The sequence below is a fragment of the Microtus oregoni genome, unplaced genomic scaffold, assembly GCF_018167655.1.
Source record: "Microtus oregoni isolate MIOR12 unplaced genomic scaffold, Mior012 000020F_ref0000438, whole genome shotgun sequence".
Classification (NCBI taxonomy): Eukaryota; Metazoa; Chordata; class Mammalia; order Rodentia; family Cricetidae; genus Microtus; species Microtus oregoni.
This window is the reverse complement of record NW_024543079.1, coordinates 32,920,770-32,937,673: the sequence shown is the minus strand read 5'-3', so window position 1 is coordinate 32,937,673 and position 16,904 is coordinate 32,920,770. Positions and strand designations below refer to the sequence as shown.

Below are 16,904 nucleotides of genomic sequence, written 5' to 3'. Positions count from 1 at the left end.
AGAACAAAAGCAATAGGTTTTCTCTTAGGGCCAATGACTGGCCTATTCACAGGTTCCTGGCCCCATTAACACTTCTAAGTATGGGGTCCATCTCAAGGAGTAGGCCTTAAATCAAATCAGTAAGTGGTTGGTTACTCCCTTAACACTGGTGCCACTATTCCACCAGAGGATATATATTACCAGGACAGTCACTATTGTACCTCACAAAGTATACAGCTGGGTAAGACTGATGATGAATTTTCTCCTCCAGAGGCATGTATATATTTCCTTTCAGCATTATGACAGATGAGGCTTCTAGGTTTGTAGCCATTTGAATTCTCCATGCTTTGTGACTCAAGTCTGTGGTTTCTTCAGCAGTAGAATGCTATCACCAAGTTCTCAAGAGTAACCAAGAGCAATGGCAATAGCGTATATGTTGCAGGTCTATGGGATCCCACTGGCTAACAACTCAAAAGGAGGTAACTGGGGTTTTTCTTTGTTCACAAATTTATTAGGGAATTACTGTATCCCTCTTCTAGGATAACTAACTCCATTTAAACTCCTTTTTCATATGTATAAGCCTATATTTTAGGGCTGGTGAGATGGCTCAGTGGTTAAGAGCACTGACTGCTCCTCCAGGGGACCCAGGTTCAATTCCCAGTACCCACATGGCAGCTCTTCTGTCTGTAACTCCAGTTCCAGAGAATCTGACATTGGCATAAAATAAAGTTAAATAAAGTTTTAAAAAAAAAACCACTCCCTATTTTTTTTAAAAAAAGCATATATTTTAGAATGCATCCATATTAGGTTTTCATAAGGCTTTTTTCTAAAGGTCTTTAATGTTAGTTATTCCTCTCCCACAGTGGCTCCTACCATCTCCTAGCTTGTTATATCAGTCTCTGTCTTCCCCTCTACAATGGAAAGCCCCACAATCACAGCTAGAGTCTGAGATGCCAGCCTACCCTGCAGTGGAACTGTAAATTGAAGTAAATCCTTTCTTCCTGAAGTTGTTTTGGAAGGTGGCTCCCAACTCTAAAGTTTTAAAAGGTATTATTCAGCTCTGGTTTTAGGTGAAAAATGTGTATGGAACAGGTTATGCTTTGCTTGATGACTCATTGTCATTACTGGGTTTACGCCTTGAAATATGCCAAAAAGACAGAGAACACTAAAGGTCACTCAGTCTCTAGGCTGACTCATGGAAGTATTTTTGAACTTGCTTTATGAATACCTGCTGCTTTACTTTACTCATGAGGCTGGAATGAACAAACTGTGGATGAATAATGTGAGCTTTAAGCTCTTCTGCACAGCGTCATACACCTTTTCTCCAAAACAAATAATTAAAACACTAAATTTCTAAGTGAGTTATTAAAGTACAAAAAAGTTATTTGCCTCTGAATCATTGCTTTCTGGTTCAATACTGTTTAGTAGTTGAAAGCATTATCTTATTTTAGTAAGTTTCACTTCAAGTTTCTTATATCAGCTTATCCTTCAAGGGATCTATTTGAAAAGAAATTCTACAACACTATGGTTTTCTTAGGTAATTAATTATTACTGAAGACTAATGACTAATAATTATTACTAAGGACTAAAATTATTTTTACAATCACAGATATAAAATTCCATCTGCTTACTTTGAGTTCACAATGGCTTTAGAGACCTTTATGAATGATTGTAATTGTGGTATTATGAAGTTATATATGTAGTCAATTATAAAAAATAAAATTTAACTTTACATTTTTATGTTTCTGTCTCCTTAATCATGTTTCCTTAGGCCAAAATACTGATACTTGCTCAATGTTATCTGCATTCATTACATAAAAGTATCCTACTCTATTTTACTGAAAGTATTTTAAAATATCAGCTGATTATCCTAAACTTTATATACTATTAAGTACTTTGCCAGATGATTCAGTTAGAGCCATTTTTTGCTACATATAGATTTGCATGAAGGGACTAAATGAAATGATCATTAAAGAAATAAGGTTTTCGCCGGGCGGTGGTGGCGCACGCCTTTAATCCCAGCACTCGGGAGGCAGAGGCAGGCGGATCTCTGTGAGTTCGAGACCAGCCTGGTCTACAAGAGCTAGTTCCAGGACAGGCTCCAAAAACCACAGAGAAACCCTGTCTCGAAAAACCAAAAAAAAAAAAAAAAAAAGAAATAAGGTTTTCTATAAGTAGTCAGATCAAGTCCTCCATGAACTCTAGACATCTGAACTGCTGCAGCCAGCACTACACGGTCTCAGTCAAAGCTGCAGTAGCTCTAAAGGACAGACCATGTTTGGAGCTCACCTTTATCAGAGGAGGTATACTCTTTAGGAGTTCAGGAACAAGCCCATGATCCCTTTCACAACCATTCCAGAATCCCCTTAATATCTTTCTTGCATGGGAGCAGTCAGCAAGGCTTCTTCAGTGGTAGCCAAGGCTCCTTGTCCCCTTTTTTAGTCTGTCTCTGAATATCTACAAGACTTAATCTAACAGGCTCCTCTAGGCTTCAAAAAAAGGGACCTTGTGCCTTATGGTTGTACTTCATCTCACTATAACTCACTATGAACATTTCTGAATACGTAAGAAAAGATGAGAGATGTCCCAATCTAGATCACAAGAGATCATATACACAAATAGCACACACACACACACACACACACACACACACACAAACTGCTACAGAATTTTATTTTAATTCTTCTATTATTAGCATTAGTTCAAAAATAAACAGTAAGTTTAAAGCATTGTGTTATTTAGAACCAGGAAGCAAGCAATTCAAACACAATACAAGATCAATCTATGGTATTAAGCTCCTACAGAGAAGTGACAGAAATAGACATATTAAAAACTAATAAATAATTAAACATTTGGTCTAAGTAAGTGTTCTAACGCTGAAGTGACTATGTGTCACTCTACAAACACACACAACAGGGAGTGGGCACAACCCCTAGTTTCTGTGACAGCCACACAACTCTGTCACTGCAGTGCAACCTAATCAAAACACAGCAGACACTATAAGCATGGCTGCTCAAAGAAAGCTTTGTTTACAAAACCAAGCTTCTCTCAGACCATACTATGCTGTTTCAGACACACAGAATGACTTTCATGCCTGCCTAGACAATCTTTGATCTATAAAGAGATTTTCCAAGGGAACAATGAGATAACATAAAACCACATCTCATAATCTTTTTTCCTTTTATAAGGACTTAATCACCAATCTAATAAAATTATGACTCTGACATGGCTGCTATGGTAACCACTTCAAATTATGCCTTCCTATAAACACATTTTATTATGATGAACCAAAAATGAGAGTAGTATTATGGCTTAAAAATAGAATTATAAAAAGTACTTATAAATTTTCACTTTCCTATATTTAAAAACTATGTTTTACATTATTTTACAAATCTACCTTCAAATATAATATAGTTTAAAAGTACTCACCCAAATCTTGCCAGAGATGCTGAAAAGACCAGCCATTCCAGACATCCTAAGAAAGAGAAGAACTCTGGTCACAGATAGTCAAAACCAAGCAAAGTTCAGGCCAAGCAATATACCTTCACTGAGCCAGTACTCATCAAAATTTCAATTCTCAAAAAGGTTAGATTTCATGGTCATTTTCTGAACTATTCTGCTGTAAACTGCAAACACATTCCAAATCCTTGGCCCCTTATCCCTTTACAGTACAAAAATCCACAACCATGAACAAATTATATCTGTAAAAAGACAACATATCCTGGTGAGTTTGAAAAGTGAACACTCAATACTGTCCAATATATCTTTCCAGATGGAAATGCCGAAATTGCTCATCTGCTTTTTCCTCCCTTCCAATCCCACACATCCTCTCTCAACAAGCACTGACAGCTAACAAGCACTCCTTGCACATCACAGTGAAATCAGAAGCCATTGTGTGATCACTCTCATCTTCCTACCACCAAATTTGAGACTGATCCATTCCATCCGTATCAACAGCGAACTCTACCTGACCTAACACAGGCCAATTTTTCAATCTGTGACTTGGATCTTAATCCTGTGTCCTGTTGATGGCATGACTCTTTCTGCCATCCCTTCTTCCTGCATTAGCAATCACTCTACCTCTACCCAATCGGTCTCTTCAGCATGATGTCACGTCCATCTTCTGAACTGAGCAACCCTATCCTCACATGACCCTCAAGCTTCAGAAAAAAATTCTGTAAAGAGCAGTCCTCTCTTATAATTTCTTCAGTAGTATGTCTTGAAACCATTTAGATCTGGCTAACCACCATTTGCAAAGGTCATAACAATGTCACCCTGCTGCATTCTATGTCCCAGTCAGAGATCATCTTTCTTTGCCTCCTGGCATCATGGGACATAAATAACTATTATTTCTTTCTTTGGCATCTTTTATTTGGTTTCTAAAAAATGTTTTACCCTTGATTTTCCTTCTGCCTTACTGGCACTAATTTTTCATTTTCCTTTTTTAATTTTAATTACATGCATTTATTGTGTATTGTGTAAATACACAGATGGGCTTCATGTAGTAGTCATAGGCAAACTTGCTGGAGTTGATGTTCCCCTTCCACTACGGGGGACCCAGAGATCAAACTCAGGTCATCAAACTTTGGGGCCATGTATCTTTATCTCCTGTGTTATTTCATGGGTCCTCAATTTTTCTTTTGATGACTTGCTTAGTACTTAATTTGTTAACTTTGAGTGAGTCCTAGATTTATGACAAACACACTTCTATTTTACTTCCTAAGTAAAATTCTAAGGTTTTAAAGTCTGTCAAAGTCTTCTACAATTGTGTTCATTAATTCTTCACAGGGAACTATCACATGCACTCAGCTGAATAGCTTTACAAAGTCTAGACCTCTAGCAAGGCTAAAAATCTTTTTCTTCTTCCTTTTGAATATTTTTATTAATTCTTTGAGAATTTCACACAATAAATTTTGATCATATTCGCCCACAACTCTTACTAGATACATCCCCACCTCCCTACTGCCCCTTGCTTCAGGTTTTTTCTTTTTTTTTATGACCCATCTACTACAATTTGTGCCAGTCATACACTGCTGGGTGTGGGGCCATCCACTGGAGTATGTTTGACACACCAGGAGTCACACCCTTAAGGAAGGAAAACTGACTCTTTCAGCAAAAGAGTCCAGCGCATCATAGCTCAGTAGGGGTGGGGGCTCAGGAATCCCTTCCCCTCCATCCTAGAAGAATGTTGAGTGAAAACCATGATCTTGGTTTTAATAGCCCTAAGATATCTTGCAGTTTCTTCTTTATAATATTTTAATTAAAATCTATTTGTATCACTTCCCCCTTTCCTTTCCTTTTCTACAATCCATACAATGCTGATGTGGGATGTTCCTCTATATATTTTTTACTTTTATTGGTTAAAGAATAAAGCTGCTTTGCTCAATGGCTTAGCAGAATAAAGTCAGGCGGGAAATCCGAACTTAGATACATAGAGTGGGCAAGTCAAGGAGACACCATGTAGCTACTGAAGGAGAAAGATGCCTGAACCTTATCGGTAGGTCACAGCCTCGTGGTGTTACACAGATTAATAGAAATGGGTTAATTTAAGATATAACAATTAATTAAGAATATGCCTAAGCCACTGGCCAGTGTTGTAATTAATATGGTTTTGATGTGATTATTCAGGTCTGGGAGGCTGGAAAATAAAAGAACAGACTCTGCTTACACAACGCCACCCTTATTTCCTCTGAAATATATAGCCTCTTTTTCTTTTTTTGTCGTTGTTGGTATTTGGGGGGGGGTTGTTTTTTGAGAGGGGAGAGTTAATTGTATAGCAGAATCTTGATGTGGGAAATAGCAAGGTCCACAAAAAATTCAACAGGACTCCCAGAGATCTTTTTCTTGTAAATGTTCCCTCTCATGTTGACCAATTCTATCTTCAATTCCAACTTTAAACCTACTCATTTTCCATCTCCACCACAACACCCTGGTATAAGTTGCTCCTTTTAAGTTGGACACTGTGAAAACTTCCTAATTGCTCTCTCCTCACGTAGTCTTGTCCTCTCCAATATCTCCTCTTAAGAGTTAATTTATTTTTGTACATACATACAAAAGAAAAGAAAAACCTCTTCCTGACTGTGGCCCCAGGTCCTGTACAATCCACTTTCAGCCTCCCTTTTACTCAACTCAGGCTCTCTTCCTTTCGTTCAGAGTGCTGCACTCGGCCACTGTGCTGCTCCTTAAGCACTCAATAAAGCTTTTTCCCTAATGGAGACTTCTGGGTAGTCAGTCACTCTAGGACTACGCTAGTCCTCCTATCTGGGCCACAGCTTCCTGTATCCTGAGAATCCCACACCAGTGCTCCTTTCAGAGCAACCTCTCTTAACACTTCTTCAAGGTAGGCCCCAAGACCCAAAATTTTCCAGGCTAGTATAAGAAAACACACTATTGTTTAAAACAGCTCCATCCAAATGATCTGTCTAGCTTATTTTGCAATTTGTCTTACTAACTTTATGTTATCTAAAAAAGGGAGTGGAAAATGCAAGTCAGTCTAATGAAGTCATAAATACCTGGCTCCTAGAACAGTATCTAGCATAAAATTCAGTATTCAGTTATTTGAAGAATGAAATGCCAGAGGTGAGCTACTTTTAGGATAAGCTCCATATTACCTGGGCACTAACACAGGTGCATGTGATAGATGAAACATTACATTGCATTGCTTCTATGATATTAAGGATATTCCTTACATCTGTATATGCAAAATGAAACTATTTACTAATATGCCCACTCAAAATTAAAGCCAAATGTGGAATGAGTTATTACAGTTCAGTCTTATTTACCTTACTAAATATTATAAAAAACTATCCCCAGAAACATAGTACCAGATAGTCAAAAGCATCACCAGAACACAAGAATCCTCAAGGGTACTATAATTCAAGAAACATTTGCCCTTCCAATTAATGCCAACCAGCACTAAAGACCACATTTGTAAAGAGGAAACAGTTGGCATGGCATGCAGTGAAAGTTGGAGGAAAGGTTCTCTGTTAACACGTCCCTTCAATCCAGCTACTCAATCAATACCCACTGCACCAAAACAATTTGCAGTATTTGTGGGTCACAAAACCAGAAACACTAGGTGGACCAAGCATAAGCATATTCAGACTAAATCAGAGAAAAGAATATGAAGAAAAGTCTAGACTTGTAAGGTCTACACATTAACATGGGACTTATTATTTTACAAATAGCACTTTATTTATAACTTACGTTAGAGAAGCTGGTGATTTCCAGCCAGTAAGAGGCTCAACTGATTGCCATTTTTTCTCTAAGATGTAATTCTGTAAGTCTTCATAGATTCCTGGGCCACGGTAACGGCGGAATATCCCATCTTTTGCACTATAGATTATAAAATCAAGCAGAAATTAAAAAAATCAAAATAGGTATTCTATAATAATAATCAAAATAATTATTGATCACACACATACTCTTCTTGAATTTTAAATTAGCTCAAATGAAAAAAAAACCAAAAAACCTATAGCCAGACATAAACCAGAGGTCATGTGTTAGTTCTAATCTAACACAAATGAGAAATTCTAAAACTCAAGCCATTGAATGTTCTCTTTCATTACTATGTGATCTGCAACTATAAGCTAAATCTCCAGAAATAGTTAATCAGTCAACTCATTTGCTAGCACATTTACAACCAATTGTTTTTATTTCTTCTAGCAAAATAGCCACTGTTTTAATATTAACAAATAATATACCCACATTTCCAAATTTATGTCCTCCAAGTCTCTAAGCTCACGATCAAGATCAAAGCATGCATCTCACATTCACCTCTAAGCCTTCCCTTTCTCAGCTTCCCGTCCCAGACAGGAGCCACAGGAAGAGTCTACGCATTCCCTTTTGTTCTCCTCATACTACTGAGTGAAACTGGGAGTCCTGTTCCCATGACTCCATGGAACCTGCCTGGCCTGTATCCTGAATGACCCCCAAGCATTATGACAATGGAACTTTGTTCTGCCATTTTCCCTTCACCTCTTATTAGCATGGTTCACCACCACCTACTTGACCTGTTCTCCTATAGTGCTGAATTCTAATCTTTGAAGATCATAAATTAATAATGCTTACTGAAAAAAGGCTGGGAGAGTGGTGACAAAGAAGCGGCCGCTCAAACCTAGAAAAAGCATAAACAAAACAGTTAAAGTTAAACTCAAAGTAACTCAAGTACCCAAGTGCTGAAAAAAGCATCCTCAGACTGCTATTGTGATCACATGAACAAACACCTCTGGAATTATTGAGTTAAAATTATTATCTTTTGAGTTAAGGGAAAAAACTTTAGTCACGTATTTCCTAATACTTTCCAGTTAGTACACACATATGGTTATGTTCCAGGTGTCACCCTAGAATTTTCTGGTTTATGTATTACTTGGTGTGGTGGTTTGAAAGAAAATGGCCCCTAAAGGGAGTGACACTATTAGGAGGTGTGGCTTTGTTGGAGGGAGTGTCCCCGTGGGGGTGGGCTTTGAGGTCTCTTTTCTCAAGCTTCACTCAGTGTGATAGTCAGTCAACTTGCTGTTGCCTCTGAGTCTGATGTAGGACTCTCAGCTCCAGCACCCTATTGGCCTGCATGTCACCATGCTCCCCATCATGATGACAGTGAACTGACCTCTGAAGCTATAAGCAAGCCACCTCAATTAAATGTTTTCTTTAGAAGAGTTTAGAAGAGTTGCTGTGGTCATAGTGTCTTTTTGCAGCAATAAAACCCAAACTAAGATACTTGGTATTGTATGCAAGTTAAAAGAATATAGTATAGAGCAGCAAGATCTAACTAAGTTTATGCCTGGAGCGCCAGGACCCAGAGACTTAATGGCCCAGAGACCTAGGATAGAACCAAACACGATTAGAGAAAAAAATGCCAACATAACGATGCCTAATGATATTCTGTTATGCTCACAGATTGGTGTCTACCCCAATTGTCATCTGAGAGCTTTCATCTAGTAACTGATGGGAACAGATGCAGAGACCTACAGCCAAATATTTGGCTGAGATTGGAGAAGCCTACTGAATAGAGGGAGGAAGGATTGTACAATCCAGAGGGGCTAAGGACATCACAGGGAAACCTACAGAAACAACTAGGGGCTTCCAGGGTCTGGACCAACAACCAAGGAGTTTGCATAGGACCAACCTAAGTGTGTGTGACATATGCATAATAGCTGTGTAGCATGGTCTACTTGTGGGACTATTAGCAGTGGGAGCAGGGACCACCTTTAAGGCTTTGGCTGGGTTTTAGGAGCTCACTCCTCATACTGGATTGCTTTGCCCAGCCTTAATACAAGGGGAAGAGCTTAGTCCTAATGCAACTTGACATGCCATGCCTTGTTGATAGCCATGGGAGGCTGGTCCCTTTCTGAACAGGAACAACAGGGGGAACAAGAGCATGGTGAGGGAGAAATGGGGAAAGGGAACAGGGGGAGAGGAAATGTTGGGATGGGATGTAAAGTAAATAAATTAAATTAATTTTACAAAAAAAAAAAAGATCTGTCAGAAGATTCTGTTCTGCCTGGTCCCACAGCTGTTCAGTCCCAAAGAAATGCACAGAGATCTACATTAATTATAAACTGGTTGGCCTATTAGCTCAGGCTTCTTATTAACTACTCTCACATCTGTGTTAGCCACATGACTTGGTACCTTTATCAATGAGGCATTCTCATCTTGCTTTCTCTGCATCTGGGTAACAACTGCAGACTGAGCCTTTCCTCTTCCTGGAATTCTCCTATTCTGGTCACCCTGCCTATACTTCCTGCCTGACTATTGGCCAATCAGCATTTTAATAAATCAACACAAGTGACAAATCTTTACAGGGTATAAGACCATTGTCCGACAGTAAAGATCTAACTTTAATACTACCTTTCCCTACTAGCTTATGGGTTTAGGTAATCTTTAAACTTTTTGAGTTTCAGCTGATTCATCTGTAAAAAAATGGGTATATTAATATTTGTTTATAATTCTGGGATTAAATTAAGAACATAATACAGTTTCTACATATAGTGAAGGACTCAACAAATTATAGGTATTAACTAATTACCTCAACTGTCAACTTAAAATGAACAACACAAACTTCATTACAGGTTGTTGTCTGCTGGTAGGTTGTCCATACTACAGTAGATGGTCTCACACTCTTGCACATATGGGCAGCATTACGTAGACTTAGTAAGCTACTATGAAAGAAAGAGCCTGCCGTGCCATGTGCTAGCAGGGGCAGGAGTCAATTCGGAACTGCCCAGCTATTCTAGACCCAGGCAGTGACACAGTAACAGCTCTGCACCATGCCATGAGGCTGGCAGGGGTATGCCTCAACTAAGTACTTCCCGGTACCTATGGTGCCAGGCAGTCAGACACCACTGTGGTGAGCAGGCACTGGGTGCAGAAGTGGACGAAAGAGAGGTGGAGTCAGTAAGGGTTGCAGAGAGAGGCAAGTTCTGAAGAGGTGAGAGTGGTGAGGAAGAGGCTAATGTGAATGGCCTGCTAGCCACCTCAGTCCAGGGTCATTTCCAGACCTGGGATACTGTTCAGAGGCAATCTTTTTTTTCTTTATTGTTTTTATTGCACTATACATTTTTCTCCACTCCCCTCTCTTCCTCTTCTTTCCCCTTCTACCCTGTCCTGTGATCCCCATGCTTCCAAATTACTTAGGAGATCTTATCTTTTTCTCCTTCCTATCTAGATCTATGTATGTATCTCTCTAGTGTTCTCTTTGTTGTCTATGTTCTCTGGGGTTATGGATTGTAGGCTGATTTTTCTTTGCTTTTTGTCTAAAAGCCATTACCTTGATCAGAGGCACTGAAGCAGCTGAGGGAGCATGAGGTGATGTCTGTGGCTCCTGTTGCCACTAAGGGCATACAGAAGTCTGTAGTCTGGACCGCCACCTAGAGCCTGCTGCCTGGGGTCATGCCAACTTACTGGCCTACACTGCCACCTGGGGAAATGATGACATCCTGGTTTGAGCTGCTGCTGAGGGCCATGTGTGGGTCCGTGGCCCTACAGCATTCAGTGTCTGAGTTAATGTCTTTGGCTCCTGATGCCATTGAAGGGCAAGCCAGTGCCAGGGATTTGGACAGCCAGCTGGGGCCACACTGACGTCTGAGGGCTACCCTACTGAACTTAGTGGTCTGTGCTACTACCTGGGGACATGGTGACATCTGATCACAAGCTATAGCCTAGGATCATATCTGCGTCCATGGCCTTGTGTGAGGAACTGTGGTAGTTAATGGAGATAACTGGATGAAGAACCCAGGCAGTGTTCTCACAAAAGGAGAGAGTTCAACTGGTCATAACCATGGCCTCAGAGAGACATTATATGAAAAACAGCAAGCAGCAAACCTGACTCATAATGACTGTAAAATAGCTCCCTGCCCTGCTTTGCAAACCAATTATATTTACCAGGGCACCTTATAGCATGGAATAATAAAACACATCCTTTTAACCCTTATTATTTCTACCTACCTCTCTTGCTGTATATGGAAAAAATCAAGTATCTATGCAAATAGAGCTGTTCAAATTTTAAATCTCCTAGGTCTCCTAAAATTTGATGCACTGAAGCTTTGCTTTTAATAACATGAACAATCTGTTTTCATCATTTCTATAGAACAAATCTATATTTACATAATATTTATGATTATCCTGGCTGGACTTGCTGACTAGTCATACTCCCTCACAGAATGTGGGGTGGGACATCCAGCCAATCCTCCCAATCAGTTGTACAGAATTCTGTCCTAATTGCTTTAGGGAAGGGCTACAGCATACAGACAGGAAAGGACTAAGGAAATAGGCTCCATCTATGCAGCCATGAGGGAGTCACCATCCTTGCAGTGGGTAGACCTTCTAGTGTGGCTGCTTTAGGGTCATCTACATTCCTGCCTGGAACCCTTTACCCACTGCTCTGTTAGTAAGCCTTATATTAAATTAGTGCCCAAAGGTAAACTTTGATAGAATCGAACTTTGATTAGTCATTGGGATCTTAGAAAGCAGTGTGAGGGGTAGAAGTTTCCTACTCCCACTTAGGGTGAAAATTCTCTTGCCACACTGACAGGAAACTATAACCAAATCAGAGCTGCATTTGGGAAGAACGCCATTGTTCCTGCTAAGGGAGTAAGACGGGCAGCTGAACCTACACTGCTCAGGGCTGGAGCGTTTGCAGGGGCTATTTTAACCAAGTTTTCTGTCCCCAGGTGGCATGTGGTTGGTGTGCCTTTTAGGGGTGGAGTAGTGACGTAGGCAGTATGAAGGGTGAAGGATATGTCACTAAGGTTGAGGTCAGCTGAGCAAGAGATATCCATGATGGGATATCCCAGGATGGCATACTTCCTGTAGGTGTTATGGAGTGGCATGCCTGCATGGTAAACGGGGTCTTCAGAGTATGAAAACATGGGGTGAAAGTCTCTAGAAACCATAACAGCCTAATTAGGAATCTTAATACTAGGGTGAGGTATCTAACGGAAAAGCTGCAGTCATACAGGCCTCAGAGGCTTCTAAACACCAATAAAGACTATTGCCATTGCTGTTGGTTTCGTTCCAGAACTGGATGGTAAGATGCTAATGCTGAAGACATCACATAGTTTGGATTGAGGACTTGGGAGACATAAGACTAGAATTGGAAATGTGACTTCCCTGCAAAGTTGTTTTTATAGTGCTGGAAGGTGCTGCTAAGGTAGTCTTTCTCAGCAGTAGGAGATAATACAGGCCAGACAATAAAATAGTGACAGAAGTAGCTATGGACAGATCAAACTTTCTGATTGGACTTAAGGCCTGATCTACAGGGAGAAATTCACATCTGATAATTGAAACTCAGACAAAAACCTATGGCCCAGTGATGTCCTAGGCACTAATGAAGAAGCAGCTGCTACTGTTTTGTTAAATATTCACTGCCCAACATTTCTGTAGTGTCTGTAATCAGGTTATTACTCACTTGGTATCTAAATGCTGTATCCATTTCCCATTTTTAGTCCTTTTCCTCACATGTTTTCATAGGAGGAATACCCACAAAGACTTGCCAACACTCATGTTGCAAAGATGGAGGAATTGAGAGAGGGCACAGGGTATCAGTGCCGCGCTAATGTTGGAGAGAACAGTCAGACATCTATGTCACCTCATTCGAGGCTCACAGACCCTTGTGGAAGAGAGGGACAGGAAATAAAAGAAGCAAAGAAAAGCCAGAGTGTGATACAAGACTATTCTCCAAGCCAAACTGCCACCATCTTCATGAATCCAGCTATGTCTACTTGCAAAGGCCCTTCCTGCTGCACATGTTTGATTGTTGATGTTCCCTCACGGAAGGAAGGACTGAGAGGATCATGATGCAGCCACTCCACCCAATCAGTTGTAGGCAATTCTGTCCTACTTGAATGTGGCCTTGGGGAAGGAAGAGTATGTAAGAAGAGGACTAGGGAAGCAGGCTCCATCTACACAGCCATAAAAACGGTATCGCCCATGCAGAGTGCTTCAAAGTCACCCATGTGCCTGTCTTCACTCACTGTGCTAGATAGTTTTGTATCAACTTGACAAGTCAGAGTAATTTTGAAAGAAGGAACCTCAACTGAGAAAATGCCAGGCCTGTGGGCAAACCTGAGGTGTTTTTGTTTTTTTACCTGATGATTAATATGGGAGGGTGAGCCAAGTTCATTGTGAGCAGTGATGGGCCTTGGACAGATGGTTCAGGATGCTTTAAGAAAGTAGGCAGAATAAGGCATGTAAGCAAGTAGAACCTATCTATGGTTTCTGTGCCAGTTGCAACTCCCAGGGACTCAGATCTCCTGCCCTAGGGGGAGATTAGGCTACCTCTGTCCACTCATTCCTTCCAAAAGACTGACTACCAGAGGAACTACCAAGTTTATAGACTTTCTTACAGAACAAGAGTGTAATAGGAGGTCCTGGACTGCTATCCTAACCCTAACCCCAACTTTAACCTTAAATTCAACCTTAACCCCAACATTAAATCTTTCCTCCAGAGAAAGTGTCGCTAAGAATTTCAATTGTTTCTTCAGTTTTGCTCTCATGGTACATGCCCCAAAACTAAAATGGAGGAAATAGACTGTTTCCCTAACACGAATATTAACCCCAAGCCTCCCCAGAACCCTAACCATAATGCTGACTCTAACACTGACACTGACACTAACCCTTAACTGTAACACTCTAACCCCAATAATACCCCTAACCATAACCCTAAATCCAATCCTAACCCAGACCATAACCCAAATAGTCAACTTTCCTGCTTATGAGAATTATTCCTACAAGAGGAAATACAGAAGGGTATTACAGTTGTTTCGTCGGCTTTCTTTTCAGGAGGCATGCCACAGAGCTATGTTTGAGGTCACAGAATATTTACCTGACTCAGTACGTAACTCCAAACCCTAATTCTAATAACAACCCTAACCCCAAGACTAACCCTAATCATAATCACACACTAACATTAACATAAACCTGATTCACCACAATCATAACCTTAACCCTAAATACAACACAAACCCTAACACTAATCCCAACCCTTATTCTAACACTAGTGCTAACCCTAACCCTAATACCAATTCTATCCCTAACCTCAACCCTAGTCCAACACCAACCCTAACACTAATCCAAGCAAAAATCCCAACTACAAACCTAACACTAATCCTCATGCCAACCATAACCCTAACTACAACCACAAGCCTAATTTTAATGCCAACCTTAACACAAACCGTATCAAAAACCCTAAATCTAAGACCAATGCAAACCCTAGCTATATACCTAATACCAAAACAAAACATAACCCTAACACTAAATCCAACCCTACAACTAAATTCTAAGAGCAAACCAATCCTAACCCTAAAACTAACTCAAACCCTAACATGTTGTAATAGGAGCGGCGGGGCTGCATGGCAAGCACCCCAGCCACCTGGCTAGCTTATGCCCCGAAATAACAACACACAAATTGTATTCATTTAAACACTGCTTGACCCTTGAGCTCTAGCCCTTACTGGCTAATTCTGATATCCCGATCAACCCATCTCTAATAATCTGTGTAGTCCCAGTCTTACCGGGAAAGATTCAGCATGTCTGACCTGGCGGCTTGCTTCATCGTGTGCGTCTGCCTGGGAGAGCGGAGCATGGCCTCTCTGAGCTCACTTCCTCTTCCTCCCAGCATTCTGTTCTGTTTACTCCTCCCACCTATGTTTTAACCTATCAGGGCCAAGCAGTTTCTTTATTGCTTAACCAATGAAATCAACAGATTGATATATGACACTCCCACATCACTAACACTAACCTGAACCAACACTAACCCTAACCTAATGCCAACCCTAACTCTAATCCCAGCTCTAACCCCAACACTAATTCCAATGCTAGGTCTAATGACCAGAACACTTATTCCAACCCTAACTGTAATGCCAACCCTAACTCTAACCTCAACTCTAACACTAACTCCAGCCCTAGCCCTAACCCTACAGACAGCTTTCTGCTTCCTTGAATCTTTCCTCAAGAAGTACCTGGAGGTCTTACTATTGTTTCTCCTGTTTCCCTCTCAGGGTGCATGCCCCAGAGCTAAACTGGAGGTCAAGGACTGTTTCCCTAACCCCGACCCCAACCCAAATCCTGGTTAGGGTTGGAGTTAGGGTTAGGGCAAAAATTCTCTTGGCATGAAGGTTCTAGGTCATCCTAGGCAACACAAACCAGTTCTCAGAATTAAAAGGTGAAGTTTAACAAGAGGGCTGGAGATACAACTCATGGCAGTGCTTACTAGCATGTTTAAGGCTCTGGCTTTAGCCTCCAATATCACACTTTTCTGCCATCACCACCCCCCAAAACAGAAAAAAATTACAAAAGGAGGTACACTCCTAAAACTGCAAAAAGAAAACACAAAGTTTGACTATAGTCTTCCAAAATTCCTACATGACTTCTCAATTGAACTTTCATTTTAAAATATAACTGTAGAACAATACAAAAAAAGACATAAATCATTTTGTGTGCTGATGCCAGAACCCTTTTTATGCTGCAAATATGTTTTATTACCATTAATTAATAAAAAAGCTATTTTGGCCTATGGCAGGAAGGAAAGCCGAACTGAAGGGAGGAGAAAGCAGAGTCCATAAAAACATTAACAGCCACCAGAGCTGAGCACGATGTCAGAGTTTTACCAGTAAGCCTCGGGGCACATGGTGATATACAGATTATTAGAAAACGGTTAATTTATATGTAGAGCCACCAGTAAGAAGCCTGAGCTAATAGGTCAAGCAGTTTGTAATTAATATTAAGCCTCTGGTGGTTATTTTAAAAGCAGCTGCGGAACCAGGCAGGATGAGAAACCTCCAGTTACAATATGTGGTAGTTTCAAAATAATAGTTTTCAATACTCTTTTTCATTTATTTATTTATTTATTTATTTAGGTTTTTGAGACAGGGTTTCTCAGCAGTTTTGAATTATTAATTTTCAAGACTCTTTTTCATTTATTTATTTTTTTTTCTTTTTTGAGGCAGGGTTTCTCAGTAGCTTTGGAGCCTGTCCTGGAACTAGCTCTTGTAGACCAAGCTGGCCTCAAACTCACAGAAACCCTCCTGCTTCTGCCTCCTTGAATGCTTGGATTAAAGGCATGCGCCACCACCACCCAACTTCAAGACACTTCTAATGGAAACAACTTGACCAAAAATCTACCACAGAATTTTGAGATTCATTAAAATGAGTTTAATGTAGAAAGACTATATCTTGTAATTTAAATCACACTGAATTCACAAGGAGAGACCAAGGGACTGAAATATAAAGAAAATAGTTGCATTTTTAATAAATTTATCATAGATTACACCTACTGGATCTTACACAAGTTTATACTGACTTAATCTACTAAGAAGTTAAAACAAATTGTGGGTACTTTGTTCCTCTTCTAAAGAGATGCAGTAGCTAGAAAAAGAATTCTAGTACAAAAAAAAATACTACTAAAAATCGGGAACACCTATATTTTA

At 40.1% G+C, this 16,904-nt stretch overlaps 1 protein-coding gene across 1 annotated transcript in view; it reads right to left on the bottom strand.

Annotated features, from left to right (window-relative positions):
* The window catches only part of Tmx4 (thioredoxin related transmembrane protein 4), a 39,299-nt gene that overhangs the window by 11,270 nt on the left and 11,125 nt on the right, over nucleotides 1-16,904 (bottom strand). Inside the window, exons 3-5 of the mRNA XM_041670329.1 lie at nucleotides 8,050-8,095; nucleotides 7,186-7,314; nucleotides 3,409-3,454 (exon numbers count right to left, since the gene is read on the bottom strand). Of these exons, the coding sequence (XP_041526263.1) occupies nucleotides 3,409-3,454; nucleotides 7,186-7,314; nucleotides 8,050-8,095 (221 nt within the window). The remainder of the gene's footprint in view (nucleotides 1-3,408; nucleotides 3,455-7,185; nucleotides 7,315-8,049; nucleotides 8,096-16,904) is intronic.